This window comes from Haliaeetus albicilla, chromosome W (assembly GCF_947461875.1).
Source record: "Haliaeetus albicilla chromosome W, bHalAlb1.1, whole genome shotgun sequence".
Taxonomy (NCBI): Eukaryota; Metazoa; Chordata; class Aves; order Accipitriformes; family Accipitridae; genus Haliaeetus; species Haliaeetus albicilla.
In genome coordinates this window covers 6,589,525-6,603,609 of record NC_091515.1, presented here as the reverse complement: position 1 = coordinate 6,603,609, position 14,085 = coordinate 6,589,525, and the positions used below count along the sequence as shown (strand labels likewise).

Sequence of the window (14,085 nt, the reverse complement as noted above, 5' to 3'; positions counted from 1 at the left end):
GTCCTGAACAATTGCCATGGAATTAGTTGGAATTCACAGAAAGGCATCCACTGCACCTTTGTAAATATTCATGGGTCAAGGCTTTGCCAAGGCTGAAATAGAAAAGTATAGATGTTGCTGTATTCTTAATTAATAGTGCATTCCCCTTTTAATTCATGTATAAATTGCAAAATGTGTTATTGGTACAATAATAAAAATATGTTGTCGTCAAAAGGGAAAAACAATGTAAGGGGTAGCAGTGTCGCCAGCTAACTGTTTATGGATGGTGTATATAATAAAAGCTAATGAAATTCTCACCTGCCATATAAAGGTCAGTTTTAACGTGGTTGATTTGCCCACCCCTTCCTCTAATTATGTATTCTTTACTTAATAGTCTTACAGTTTCTGAAAGCCAATGTTACCTGAAAATAAATTTAGAATAAGGAATTGTTACATACTTTCAAGAACGTTTAGGATCGTCCAGACTTTTCCAACTTTGTATTTAATATGCAAAGTTGTGTGGGTTTTTTTCTCAAGTGACATTTAATTCTTTTTTAGTGAACTTAGAGTGTTTTCTCTTTTTCTCAGAGCATTTTAGTTCTGTTTAAACTCTTATGTCCAGGTACTTCTCTTGACTCTCTGGCCTCAAGCTTTGAAATTACTAGTTGGAGGGATAAGGTGTAGGTGGATGTTTCTAGCTTATTTAAATACCTGTTTTTATGAAGCAGTGAAAAATGGGCATTTTACGTAACGTTGTAAATTTCCAATAATCTGCTGTAATTTAGAAGTGAAAGAGAGATTCTTTACTAAACTTTCATAACTGAAATCATTGTCTGCTACTGTATACTTCAGATAGAATAGTGCATGTGTTAACTACTGAATTAATTTTTGTCATCTCCGCCTCCATTCCAGGTGCAGGACAAATTTCGTTTGGACCTGTCTGATGAAGAAGCTGTCCATTATATGCAGAGTCTAATTGATGAAAGTGTCCATGCCCTCTTTGCAGCTGTGGTGGAGCAGATACACAAGTTTGCACAGGTGAGATATCTTCTCAGTTGGTGGTCTCTGTGAAAGCTCGCTCAGTAAGGTGAGAGGTTGCGAGTGGTAAGTTCAAGACTTAACTTCATTGTTTATGATCTTTTTAGTTCATTTTCCAACAAGTAAAAAGTGTGTTCTTGCTGCCAGGACTGGAGAGCAAGCCGTTGGTAGTTCTAGAAAATTTTTTGAAGCACCTTAGCAGACATGCTAAGTGGGATGTAACTGGTTGTATTACTAAGGGTAAGAACTGCAAATTGGAAAGCTGGAGTTCTGAGGGAAGGATCCAGAACTTCCTTAGCTTTCATTCCCAAAGTAAATGAGTGACAATAACTTCCTTTCTTTCATACCTTTGCTAGACTTCCTTAACTGTGCATTCCAGCTAGTCATTTTGATCATTGACAGACATAGCAGCTTGTGCAGAAGGGGCCAGGAACTCTGCTTGTAACAGCATCCACATCTTCTGCAATGTTGATACTGTACCTTAGAACGTGGTCCCTAGCAGCTACGTGGACAGCTATCCCCTATGTCAGAGGCGTCGGCACAGAAGGGAGGTCCTGAGGGATACTGCAGTTTTTCAGATTTGGGGCTGTAGGGGGTGGCTGAGACCTCTTGCTGGGGCAGTGGGAATTGGGCTCCTTGCTTGCAGGAGGTGTGCGGTGGTGGAATGTCTACATCACCAAGTAAAGGAGCTGTGGGAGGAGGTCAGCGAACTGCACAGTATCAGGGCTGACAAGAAAGAGATTGACCAGAACTTCATAGAGGCCTTGAGATAGAAGAGCCTGAACCTCTAGCTGCACTGAAGGAGGAGCAAGAATACATTGTGCTCATTGAGTTAGGAAATGGAGACTCCTGGGATGGTGATGGCTGGAACCTTGAGACTTCTGGTATTAGGAGGGATGGCTTCTCCTCTATGTGCAGATCTGCAGAATAGATTCAAGGTGATTGGGGGTAGTCAGCATGGATTTAGAAAAGGGAAATCATGCCTGACCAGCCTGATGGCCACTTAAGATAAAAAGCCTAGCTCAGTGAACCGGGTGAGAGCTTTAGGTATTCTTTGTCTTGATTTTTCACAAGGCTTTTACACTGTCTTCCATAATATCATCATAAACAAACTGGAGCAATACAGACTAGAGAACTGGACAGTGATGTGGATTGGAAACTGGTCACTGTGCTGGGATTAGAAGGTTGTGATCAGTGGCACAAACTCCATCTGGAGGCCGGTCACTAGTGGTTTACTCCAAGGGTTGATACTGAGGCCAGAATTGTTTAACATCATTAATGACCTGGATGATGGGTTGAAGTGCACCCTCAGCAAGTTTGCAGACAATGCAAATCCGGGAGGAGTAGCTGATACACCAGAAGCGTGTGCTGCCATTCACAGGGACCTTGACAGGCTGGAGAAATGACTGCACAGGAACCTCTTGAAGTTCACCAAAGGGGAAGTGCCGAGTACTGCATCTGGTGTGGAATAACCCCATGCACAAGCGTAGGCAAGCGGGGGTAGGTGATAAGGTGGGAAGCAGCTTTTCAGAGAAAGCCCTGAAGGTTCTGGTGGATGAGTTGCACATGATGCTGACCGCTAGTATTGGTCAATGGCTCAATGTCTGGATGGAGGTTAGTGACAAGTGGTGTCCCTCAGGGGTCAGTATTGGGACCAGTGCTGTTTAATATCTTCATCAGTGATATAGACAGTGGGATTGAGTGCACCCTCAGCAAGTTTGCAGATGACAGCAAGCTGAGTTGATAAGCCTGAGGGATGGGATGCTGTCCAGAGGGACCTGGACAAGCTCAAGAAGTGGGCCTATGTGAACCTCATGAGGTTCAACAAGGCCAAGTGCAAGGTCCTGCACCTGGGTCTGGGAAACTCCTGGTATCAATACAGGCTGGGGGATGAAGGGATTGAAAGCAGCCCTGTGGAGAAGGATGTGGGGGTACTGGCGGATGAAAAGCTGGTTGTGAAATGGCAGTGTGTGCTCACAGCCCTGAAAGCCAACCATATCCTGGTCTGCATCAAAAGAAGTGTGACCAGCAGGTTAAGGGAGGTGATTCTGCCCCTCTACTCTGGTGAGACCCCACCTGCAGTACTGCTTCCAGCTCTGGAGTCCCCAGTACAGGAAAGATATAGACCTGTTGGAGTGAGTCCAGAGGAGGTCCACAAAAATGATCAGAGGGATGGAGCACCTCTCCTATGGGGACAGGCTGAGAGAGTTGGAGTTGTTCAGCCTGGAGAAGAGAAGGCTCTGGTAAGACCTGATTGTGGCCTTTCAGCACTTAAAGGGAGCTTATAAGAAAGATGGGGACTGACATTTTAGTAGGACCTGTAGCGATAGGACAAGGGGTAATGGTTTTAAACTAAAAGGGGCTAGATTCAGAGTAGATAAAAGGAAGAAATTTTTTACGATGAGGGTGGTGAAACACTGGAACAAGTTTGCCCAGAGAGGTGGTAGATGCCCCATCCCTGGAAACATTCAAGGTCAGCTTGGATGGGGCTCTGAGCAACCTCATCTAGTTGAAGATGTCCTTGCTCACTGCAGCAGGGTTGGACTAGATGACCTATAAAGGTCCCTTCCAACCCAAACTATTCTATGATTCTATGCAGCAACATGATCTCATGGTGAAGAAGGGCCACCAGAGTGTTCCTGGTGTAGGTAGAGGCATGTGATCCTTCCCTTCTACCCAGTGCTACGTGAGATACACCAAAAGGTGCTGTGCCCCTTTTGGGCTCCCCAGTACAGGAGACATGGCCATACTGGAGCGAGTCCAGCAAAGGGCCATGGAGATGATTAAGCACTTGAAGCATCTGTCATACGAGGAGAGGCTGAGAGAGCTGGGACTGTTCAGCCTGGAGAAAAGAAGGCTCAGGGGGATCTTATCAATGCGTATAAATACCTGATGGAAGGGAGTAAAGAAGATGGAGTCAGATTCTTTTCAGTGGAGCCCAGTGACAGGACAAGAGACAATGGGCACAAACTGAAAGACAGGAAAATTCATCTAAACATAAAGGACTCTTTTTTTACTGTGAGGGTAATCAAACGCTGGGACAGGTTTGCCAGAGAGGTGGCGGAGTCTCCATCTGTGGAGATACCTAAAATCCAACAGCACAATGTCCTGAGCAGCCTATTGTGTTTGATCCTGCTTGAGCAGGGGGGTTGGACTAAATGATCTCTGGAGGTTCCATGCACCCTCACACACTATCTGATTCTTGCTAATGGTCTGGGGTGACAATAAATTATTGTCTTTACTGTTTCTATTATTAACATTTACCCTTGCTCTAGTATGGAGAATGAAATGTTTAACCACACATATGTGTGCTGTCTTACTACAAGCCACAATAAGACAATAAAATGTTTAATTCTCACGTTGAATAAATCTGTGTTCACAAAAGCATTTCTTCTTCGAATTTACAATGGTTTTTCCCTAAAATCATCTGACATATTTAGTTTGTGTTTATCAGGGATTTAAGATATTACATTGTTTGCCTTAAGTATTAGACTCATGACAAGAAATGGAATTGAGAGGAAAAATGAAACCAATCTGAAAAGCCAGTCATTATCTCAGGTTTTTTTATTGATTCTTTCTTCAAAAGACTGATCAAAGTCTGATATGAACCAAGGAAAAGTATTTTTATGGCTATGGATTTTGCTAAAGGTCTTCCAACTAATATGTTGTTTCCTACAAACTTTATTTTTATTTTGAAGAACTGCACTATAGTGCAGGGTAAGAAGCAAAAATGTCATTTCCATCTGCATATATATTTAATAAAGGTGATCTTTTACGTGATGTGAAAAAAAGGAATGTAATTATGCAAAAATGTTGCAAAATTTGCTGTCATTTATTATGGATTGCTTTGATCATAGGATGGAGGACCATAATTTCATAAGACAAAGTGAAAAATGCCTAGCATCTACCTTGGGGTTCAAAAAAAAAAACAAACCAACCCAGCCATTACAAATATTCAAGATTAAAATTTTAAGTGCTTCCAATATGTGTGTAGACCTTGCTTTTAATCCCATACTGACAGTCACTTTTTTTAAGACATGTCTTTTTACTTCATTGGTTTTAGGTGACTGCCAGACTCTCCCAGATAATTGTTATTGCATTTGTGAAGCTGTATTAGTAAGTCAGAGCTTACAGGTTTGATTTAGGTGACCTTTTCTTTTTCCATTCAGACTTGTTCTTGCTTGACCTTTCTTCAGCACTTAAAACTGCTTTTAAAATCACAGGACAGATTTGTTCAGAATATTTAAAAGTACCCAAGAATTTGAACCCCAGGCTTCTAGCTGCCAGGAATGGTGTTCTAAGCAAGAGGCTGATACATACAGCAGCAGGCACCAGTTGCATCTTCCTTTCACATTTTTGGGAGTTAAAAAGCAAGCCCACAGTGTGTATTGCACTTTGGATACCAAATAAGCAGATATGACAGCCACTAATGCAGGCTTGATCCAGTTGTCTCATTTGGGGGTTTTTATCTCTCCAGCTGGCTGATGCTGAGTTCCAGCATGGAGACTTTTGGGCTGCTTTTCCTGAGGCCCTGAATTCTCGTGTACTGCTGCGGAGTTTGCTACCTATATGCCTTTAGCTTTCCTTTCTACTTTTGGGATCAGGTGCCTAAAATGAAAACAATAGTGTGTTGCTCTGTAAGTGCTTAAGGCGTCTCTTGGCTCCACGTGATGTCGGATTCTTCTGCTAGTTTTGGAGTTCAGATTATTGCCTTCATTTATGTTCTGTAAACAGTTACACGTGCAGGCTTCCCCCTGCAAGAATACTGGATGTTTATAAGAGTGAGAAGGATACAAAAAGAATAGTCACAGATTAATCAGCGGTTGACAAGTCTTAAGAATCTGAGCTCAATGTATGTATTTTTTAAAAAACTTACCAGAAAAATCCATCAAAATAAAATGTAATTAATGTCTGTTTATATTACAAGTGAAATAGGACACTTTTTAGTGATATTTAGTACTTCATTAGTCAAAATCATGATCTTTCCTTTTTGTCTAAGGTGGTCTTAAGAATTTGTTGCGGGAGTCTTCACAGAGTCTGTAAATCATTGAACAAATGAACAAATAATGCATCATTGAATTTGCTGTAAAGGGGTCATCTTACACAATGGCCAATTGAAGCTTGCAATTTGTTCATGTATAATGCGGCAATGAATTGCAACGGCCTTGCTCTTAATAGTAATGTAAGTTGTCAAAAAAAACCCCCACCACACTACACAGGTATTATGACACAAGCATAAACAGCAGATTTTGGCCTAATGCTGCCACACAATTTTTCCTTTGAAATGCCCTTCAACATGTTTTTTTGTTTATCGATAGATATTTATTCTCTTACTGCCTTCAAAATAGGCCTACAAGCAATCCGTGTCGCCTACTGCAACAGTTAAGAGCTTTTTAATAAGGTTGGTTATTATAGTAACTGTTGTGTATCACCATTCTATATGTCACTCTATAGTAAGTAAAGCTCTTGGATAGAGCAGTCTAGATATTTTGGTATTGGCTTAGAATTGTTATTTTGTAACAAAAATGTAAACTGAGTTCAGTTTAAAGCTGTGTTATGCAGCCTTTAGTTTAGTTTCTAATATATCTCTAATCTATTATCTTACCAGATATTTTACAGATCTTTTTATGTAGTACTTGTCTCCTTCTTAATGGTTATCAAAAAACTGTTGTCTCAAAAGTAAATAAATTTAACATTTAGAATAAGTTAATGGAGTTGTACAATAGTGCTCAAGAGGAGAAAAAGTACATACTAATTTTAGTTGATACTAATGAAGACTGGATAGCCATTTCTCCCTGGAGAGTCATTTTCATTTTAACAGCATTATTTATTTCTGTAGAGGAAGGAAACAATCTCCAGTTGAAGTGACTAATTTCACATTTTATTTCCCTTGTAAATTTACAAGTCAAGTCAGTTACATTCAGGGCTCATGCTAAACAGTGATTAAAAAAGTGAAAGCTTGGGGGATGAGGGGTGTCCCACCTAAAATGTAGGAGTACAACTTGGGGTTGTACTAATACTTGGCTGCTGTCTGCTTAGGAACAGACTCAGTTTAAGCTGTAAATGTTACCTGGCTTTAGAATATCTCCAAGCTGTGGTCCCAGTGCTGCTGCATCCTGGAATGCAGCTGTGGTTCCTTTCCTTCAGGACAGGGCTTCTGTTTTCCTTCTGTTGGATGCCAAAATAAAATAGGGAACATCTACCAGCAGGATTGTGTAGATTGGATGAAGCCGTTTGTGAAGAGACAGATAAGTTGGTTTCCATGCTGTTTGCTCTCCTGAAGCGTTGTGAAAATCGCCTGCCTTTAGGCATTTCACCATGTTTTTAAACACAGAGTTCAATTTATGCATAACTTTTGTTTCTGAGAATAAGCCAAGTTGAATAAATGCTGTTCTATCTGTTTTTTGTTTTCTTTTAGTATTGGAGAAAATAAGCCTTTTGCCTACCTGTGGTGGAAACAAGCAAATGCTCAAGAAAGAGACTTTCTCAAGCCCTTGTGGACTTCACCAAACAGTTTTGGAAAGCAAAAGCTGCAGTTTTGGTAGCGTGGAGAATTGAGAGCTCAGGAGGTAGAGAGGCTTTTTTGAGTCTCTGTTCATTGAAGGTTTAAAAACAACCATTTTTTAAAGGAAAATGGTTGTTTATACCATCCTTGGGGCTCAGATGCTATGGCATTTCTTTCCACTGAAAACATTTGAGCCTCAAAAGTTGAAGTAAGCAACTTCCTCTCAAGCCAAAGATAACTGGAAGAGGCTGCATTTGATGGTAAATTCTTGTACCTGTTAATATATTTTCTTATTTAAAAATAGAAATCATTGCTGTACTGAACAAGAGTATGTACAAAGTTAGAACAGTGAGGTTACAGTTCCTCAGTGCAGAAAAAAACACAAAACTATGGCAATCTCCTCTCTTCCCTTCCCACCAACTTTGTTCCGTGAGTAAGTTTTAATGTAATGCGTATGATCCTTTATTTCCCACCTTGGGCAATGTTATCAGTTAGAAAGGACAATCATTTCTCCCCTGCTTACAAAAATGTTTTTAAGTGCTGATAAGTTAGCCAGCTGTAGGCAGCCAATTAAATCATCACTAACAGGCTCAGCAACCAGAATGCACAGTGAGCGGTTCAGTATTTCACACCTTAACTCTGAATGTTTTCTGTACAGTGATTATATATTCTTGACTCTAATAAAGTCTTTGTTGTTGCAGTCTTGAGGTGTTCTGTTTTGTCTTTTTAATCTTACCTGCTGAGACATGGCATACTAGAGGATTATGTTCATAACTCTTGGCTTTTTGCAAGGATTTTCACTTCTCAGTTCGCTTGATGCAGGAATAAGGCCACTCATAAAATGACTTTTGTGCCACATGTTGAGTTCATAATGAATCTGATTTGAATGATCAACAATGTAATTAGCTCTTCATAAACGTGTGGCTCTCTTCAAAGAGTGCTCTTACACTCCTGTATTATTTTTTTTAATAACAATTCAAGTGAGGAAGAAATCCCTCCCAATTACAAAGATAAGAAGGACTGATTTGAATCTGAATCTGACTGATATTTGTGAGTCAGTCTTGCTTTGTGCTGCTTTTGCTAGCAAACACCAGAAGAGCTTTGATGGAGGAAAATCTACTAGGGCTGTGATGGGCCCTTAGTTATTTTAGCATATTACTCAAATTTGCCAGTTAACCACAACATTGGTTCAGCCCCTCTTTTCCCCTATATCTGCAACTTAGAGGAACTGTGTTACCCTAGTTACTTAGTGCTTGTGTTAGCTGGCAAAACACAATGCCACAGGCGAGCTACAGTAGTACCTCTTATCTTTACCTGGCTTTTCTTCTGAGAAGTAGTAATTACCATTTTCTCATGGGTTTTTTTTGGTCTTACTTCATCTGGCAGAAATACCGATTTCTCTACTGCCTCCATTTCTCATGAACTCATTTTACATGCAGTACTTTGTGGTATCTTCCAAGGATATTTCTGAGAGCATGGACTTCTCAGACACTCAGAGTAAATTCTGCAAAAAAAAAAAATTGTCTTTTTTTTAATTTGTTTTGAAGGGGCATCCTACATGCTCACACAACTTTGATTTGTATGTCGTAGCCACACTTTATTTGACTGAGTTCTGAACTCCTGATCCCCAGCCCTTCCCACTGTATATATTCTAGGATTTTTCCTCTATTTCTTTTGAAGAAAACTTCCTCTTCCCCCTGCCCAAGACTAATTATGGCCATGAGCCGCTCTGTACCAGTTGACCAGACAGGCCAAGGATGACTCCTTGTTAAAACCCAAAAGACATCATCGGCCGGATCCTACAGCACATTCCACTTTGCAGAGAGTTTTATAAAGTGTTAAATATAACTTTTGTAAACACATTATGAATTAATACATGTTTTTTCACTATGCCTTGTGGTTTAAAATTAACGCAATAACCTGTTCATATGCTGGACTATGCAACAGCCTGTTAAAACTGTACGCTAAGTCAGTTATAAATGTTAGCATGTGAACCCAAAATGAAATCTGAGTATCACAGGTAAGGCTTAAGAAGACCCTGACTTCACTGTAAATCACTATTTTCTAAATGGAGAACATCAGGCACAGAAATGGAAAAGCTTGCCTGAGTCAGTGGAACATAATCCAGCCAGTGTGTTCTTTCTGCTTGTTGAGTCACTCTGCTTATATTTTCAGTGTATTTTCCAAACAATTTTGTAGAACATGTACCAGCTGAGCACTGACAAACTAACTGGATATGTCTGTGATCCAACTAGTGCCTTTTTTGGGGGCTGATCTGCATAGTCTGTTCCCAGGTGCTCTGAACCCTTACAGCACGAAGAACAGGACAGCACTGGGACTGCTACAATATACTAGATGTAAGTAAATTTATTACTTTAAGCCTTGTGTTCTAAATACCAAATACTGTTGAAAATTGTTCTTTGAAGTCCACACATCAAAAGATTTTTATATATATATATATATATCTTTTTATTCCTCATATACAAAGTAAGTTCTGACTGTTTTGCAAAATCTTATGGCTCTTAGCATTTCGTGCAGCATCATCTATTTAAGGTAAAACAGAAAAAACAAAACTGGGGGGAGTAAGCTATTTTGTTTTAAATGAAGGGTTTTCTTTTTCGGTATGTTTGTCTAAAGCTTCTACTTCTGGAGTAAGAATGTTTAATAGTTTATCTATCGTGGCTCGATATCTCTGTGTAATCCAGTGCTGTGAATATCTTACTTATCTGTCTCTAATAACTTCTGAGTCCCTTCAATAACTATTACTGATTTTGTCTTGAGGAGTACAAGTCTTAAAGGTGAAATCCTTCTACATTTCACAAAGGTAGATCCCCAGTCAGACAAAGGTCCCCAGGGGGATGTCAGACAGCAGTTTCACCCTGCACATGTATTTGCATGTATGCATATGTGGGGCTGCATGCAAACACAAAATTCTGCGTAGAGTGAGGCTGTGAGGTCCATCACATGTATCAAAGCATGATGCAGTAGCTAGTAGGAAACCAGGCTGTACCAGTTGTGTTGTAGAATAACTTGTCAAAAGTCATCCTATTAAGTCTCTCCAGGAAGTACTGCAGAGAAAAAGAACAGAACAGTCAAAAAAATAATTTTTGGCACAGGCTTGTTTTACCTAGCAGTTGTATTTTGTATAACTAGAGGTAAAAAGTACTATAAAGCCAGCTTGTGGGTGCTTTATTTGCCTTTCAACATCTATCTTGGTTTCATCCTGATTTTATTTTCTTCTGGAATCTCTAGTGGTCTTTCCCTTGGGATCAAGGGTGAGGGAAGCAAAAGAAATTGCTCTTTTTTTTTTTTCCCTCCCCTACCTATAGACTGTCATTGGTTGCTTTCAACTGCCAGTGCTTCAGGAGCAGAAAGTGGCACAGTCGTCTTTTCTTTTTTGTGGGGAGGAAGCAGTAATTGCCAAAGTAGTATTTGGGGGGGGGGGGGGGAGTTAGGGGAGTAAGAAAGAGAGGGACGGGCCCTTGGTTTTAATATAAAAGGCATATACCCTTTTGGCACAAAATGTCCCGGTTCTTGCAGACAGTTACCTGTCTTTGTTCTTCTTGTGTGCAGTCTAAAATAAAAAGCACTTTTGCAAGGCTTTGGAGGAATAATGGCTATGGAAAAGGGAAGGAGGAACAGAGAATGGGAATCTTAACACCGCTTTGGAGGAATAATGGCTATGGAAAAGGGAAGGAGGGACAGAGAATGGGAATCTTAAGACCTCGCAGAGTGGGGGTAGCAGCAAAGAGAGGTAGTATCACTAAATGGCCTTCCTTTTGTAGTCAGCAGAGGTTTTACTCACAAGACCCAGTGTCATCACTGGATGGTAAAATACCTTGGTTATTATGAAGTATCTGAAGCACGTACATTTAAGGAGTCTTAAGGGAGTCATCGAAAACAGATTGCAGGTGGATTGTGTTAAAATAGATTTTTGTAACCTCTTCAGCTGATGTGATGATTCTTTGTAATAGTGAAGCTACTTGAAGTGCAATATTGGTGTCCTCCTGTCCTTCCAAGCATCGGTGATTTAGAAAGGACTCTTCCCGGGGGAGGAAGAAATTTCACTTTGGAGGGTAAAATACCGAACCCCTCTTGGTTCTAGAGAATCGAGCAGCGACACGGTTCACCTGCATGGGTTCAAACCTGAAATGGCAGGAACAGTGGTTGGAGAGGAGGTAATAGCTCATCTACGCACAGACATTAATCAGTTAAGCTGTGTGTGGGATGGTCCTTTCCAAAGTGAATTAAGCTATACCACAGGGAGGTACTTAAATTCTGAATAAAACCTCTCCACAGCTAGAAGTTGTGCAAAAATTAACAGAGCCACTTTGAATTCCTTCCCTTGACAGAAATGTGTTTGTCCTAAATTTTTCCCCATCGCCCTCGTCAATGGTGAGGGATCAGAAGATGGTGATTTTACAGACTTGCTCTGAGGAGGATGTTCAATTCATAAACTACAGTGCACGGAAAGTGAAGTGATGTGAAGGGAGGGCTGAGCCAATGTGGGGACTCAGGGGAGCTCTGAGATCAGTTCTTCCGTGGGCGAGCCATTCAGTTTGCTCCAGCCTGTAGTCCTCAAAGTGACAGTTGGATAACGGCACTTTTCCCCATCTCGCTAGGTGCTTAGACTTTAATTGGAATACGTAATAGGTAAATCATATGGATACACGTTCCACAGTGTCAAACAAGCTGCTTCATCTGTCCTTGATCTATAAAATAGGAAGAGTTTTTGTGCAGTCCTTTCTTCAGTGTGTCTTCTTTCACTGGGAATCAGATTGTGAAGTTAATTGTAACCAAAGGCTTTTATCTCCCGTGTCTGTTTAATATAACTTCTCTCGCTGATTAGAGACTGAAGAACCCATATTGCGGAAGAAAAATAGCTTTTTTTTATAATAGCTTTCTTTTCTGGCACAGTCATATATAACAGTTTTCTAGCTGAGAAGGTGGGAAGTAATTAGGGAAAAATCACTGCTTTTAACAAACCATTCACAAACTACTTCCCTTTGAACTTGAGGTGGAATAACAAGCTCCATGTCTACGTGCAGGTATAGAGAGGTGCCTACTTAATCTTGCCTAGCTGGTGTTGTAGCACCCTGTGACAAGAGCACTGTGTCCCTAGGACAGGACAAGACAGAGCTTTTTTTCTCTTCCAGTAAATACTGGATTGTTTTTTTCCCCTATATCTGGTGGTGTCAACTGTATTCATTCAGTCCAGTCAGCTGTCTGTCACCTTTCTAATGCTGTATCGTCATCAGCTGACATACGAGGGAGAGATTGCTGATAAAAGCACAACTAGTCTAGTAGCAGTGTCTATTCCCTGAAGTAGGCAGCTTCCATTTCAGCTTGAATTTGGGATTTTTTTCACTCTGGCTGTCCCTGCTGGGAGCCATTCTTGTGTGGATAACTGTTTCGCTTCTAACACTCAGGTCTGATCATGCAGTGACTGACTCGGGTACTAAGTTTTCTGACCCAGCAGAGGTGAAGGGGAGGTGGTTGATGCTGTAATGATTATCTGATTCTTTCACCAACCTCAAGGGTGAGGACAGCAGCATGCATGGCAGAAAGCTCTTTCTTTAAAGGAGTGACTCAGCTGAGGTCTCTGACCAGGTTCTGCCAAGGCAGCATTACAATGGAAGCTAATTCAGTTTCTTTTCCAAGGGAAAGCACAACAACAGACCTTGGGACAATGAATGAGGTGGTCTTAAAAATAAAATACGTGGCAGAGAGCTGGCTACCGTAAGAGCTGTACTTGTTGAAATCCTGAATGGGGGAAAAAATGTGGTTATATAGTTCAGAGGTGTTTTGCACGGTTAGTCTGCACAATTTACTAAAACCTGTAGGTGGTATCTTTTCAAGGATCTTGGGCCATATTGCATTTATCTTTTCCAAGTTGCAAACAACATGCCAATAACAAGGTGCTGAGTGGCATCTTACTCTGCAAACGAGGAGATGACAGGTCTTAGCTCTCATTCTGCTTCTAACTTGACAGACGCTACTTTTGAAATGAGAGCTGAGAGACTGTGTTACAGCCCTGGCTGTGGTTTTTGTTGTCCGTTGGCCTTGAAGATTTTTCACTTTTTGAACTTCTGTTTCCCTCCCAGCTCTGTAAACTCAGTGGTGCAGGACCCGTTTTTAACTTGTCTCACACGGGAAGTACCATAGCTTGGGGCTTTAATTTCAGATGGATCTGGGAAGTGCCATTATAATCTACCAAATAGCAATGCATTTTGATTGCATTTTGCATTCAGCCTTGGTTCGTTGGCTTGTATTTGTTCCATACCTTAGAGTTGAAAGATGCCTGAAGAAATGTACTTGCTGGAACTCCTGTTCCTGTCAAACACTGTTCTGGCGGTTCTCTCCATCCTTCTGTCTTAGAAAGCTGTAGTAAAAATAGGGAGAATGAAAATGTTTCTTTGCTTTCATTAACTAATCCTAAAGTTCAGTATGTGCAAAAAGAAAGCTTAACTGAAACACAACAAAATAAGATGATCAATTTTTCAGCCTAAGCAAGCAATAGCCACAAGATACATTGTCAGGCCTTTTTATCAGGGTCCACGTTT

At 40.7% G+C, this 14,085-nt stretch overlaps 1 protein-coding gene across 2 annotated transcripts in view; it reads left to right on the top strand.

Moving 5' to 3' along the window:
* PIK3C3 (phosphatidylinositol 3-kinase catalytic subunit type 3) overlaps positions 1-8,222 on the top strand; it is an 81,127-nt gene extending 72,905 nt beyond the window's left edge. For both annotated transcript variants that reach the window (XM_069775371.1, XM_069775372.1), the window contains 2 exons: positions 892-1,017; positions 7,436-8,222. In XM_069775371.1, coding sequence (XP_069631472.1) covers positions 892-1,017; positions 7,436-7,450 — 141 coding nt within the window. In that variant the 3' untranslated portion in view covers positions 7,451-8,222. The remainder of the gene's footprint in view (positions 1-891; positions 1,018-7,435) is intronic.
* The last annotated feature ends 5,863 nt before the right edge of the window (positions 8,223-14,085 follow it).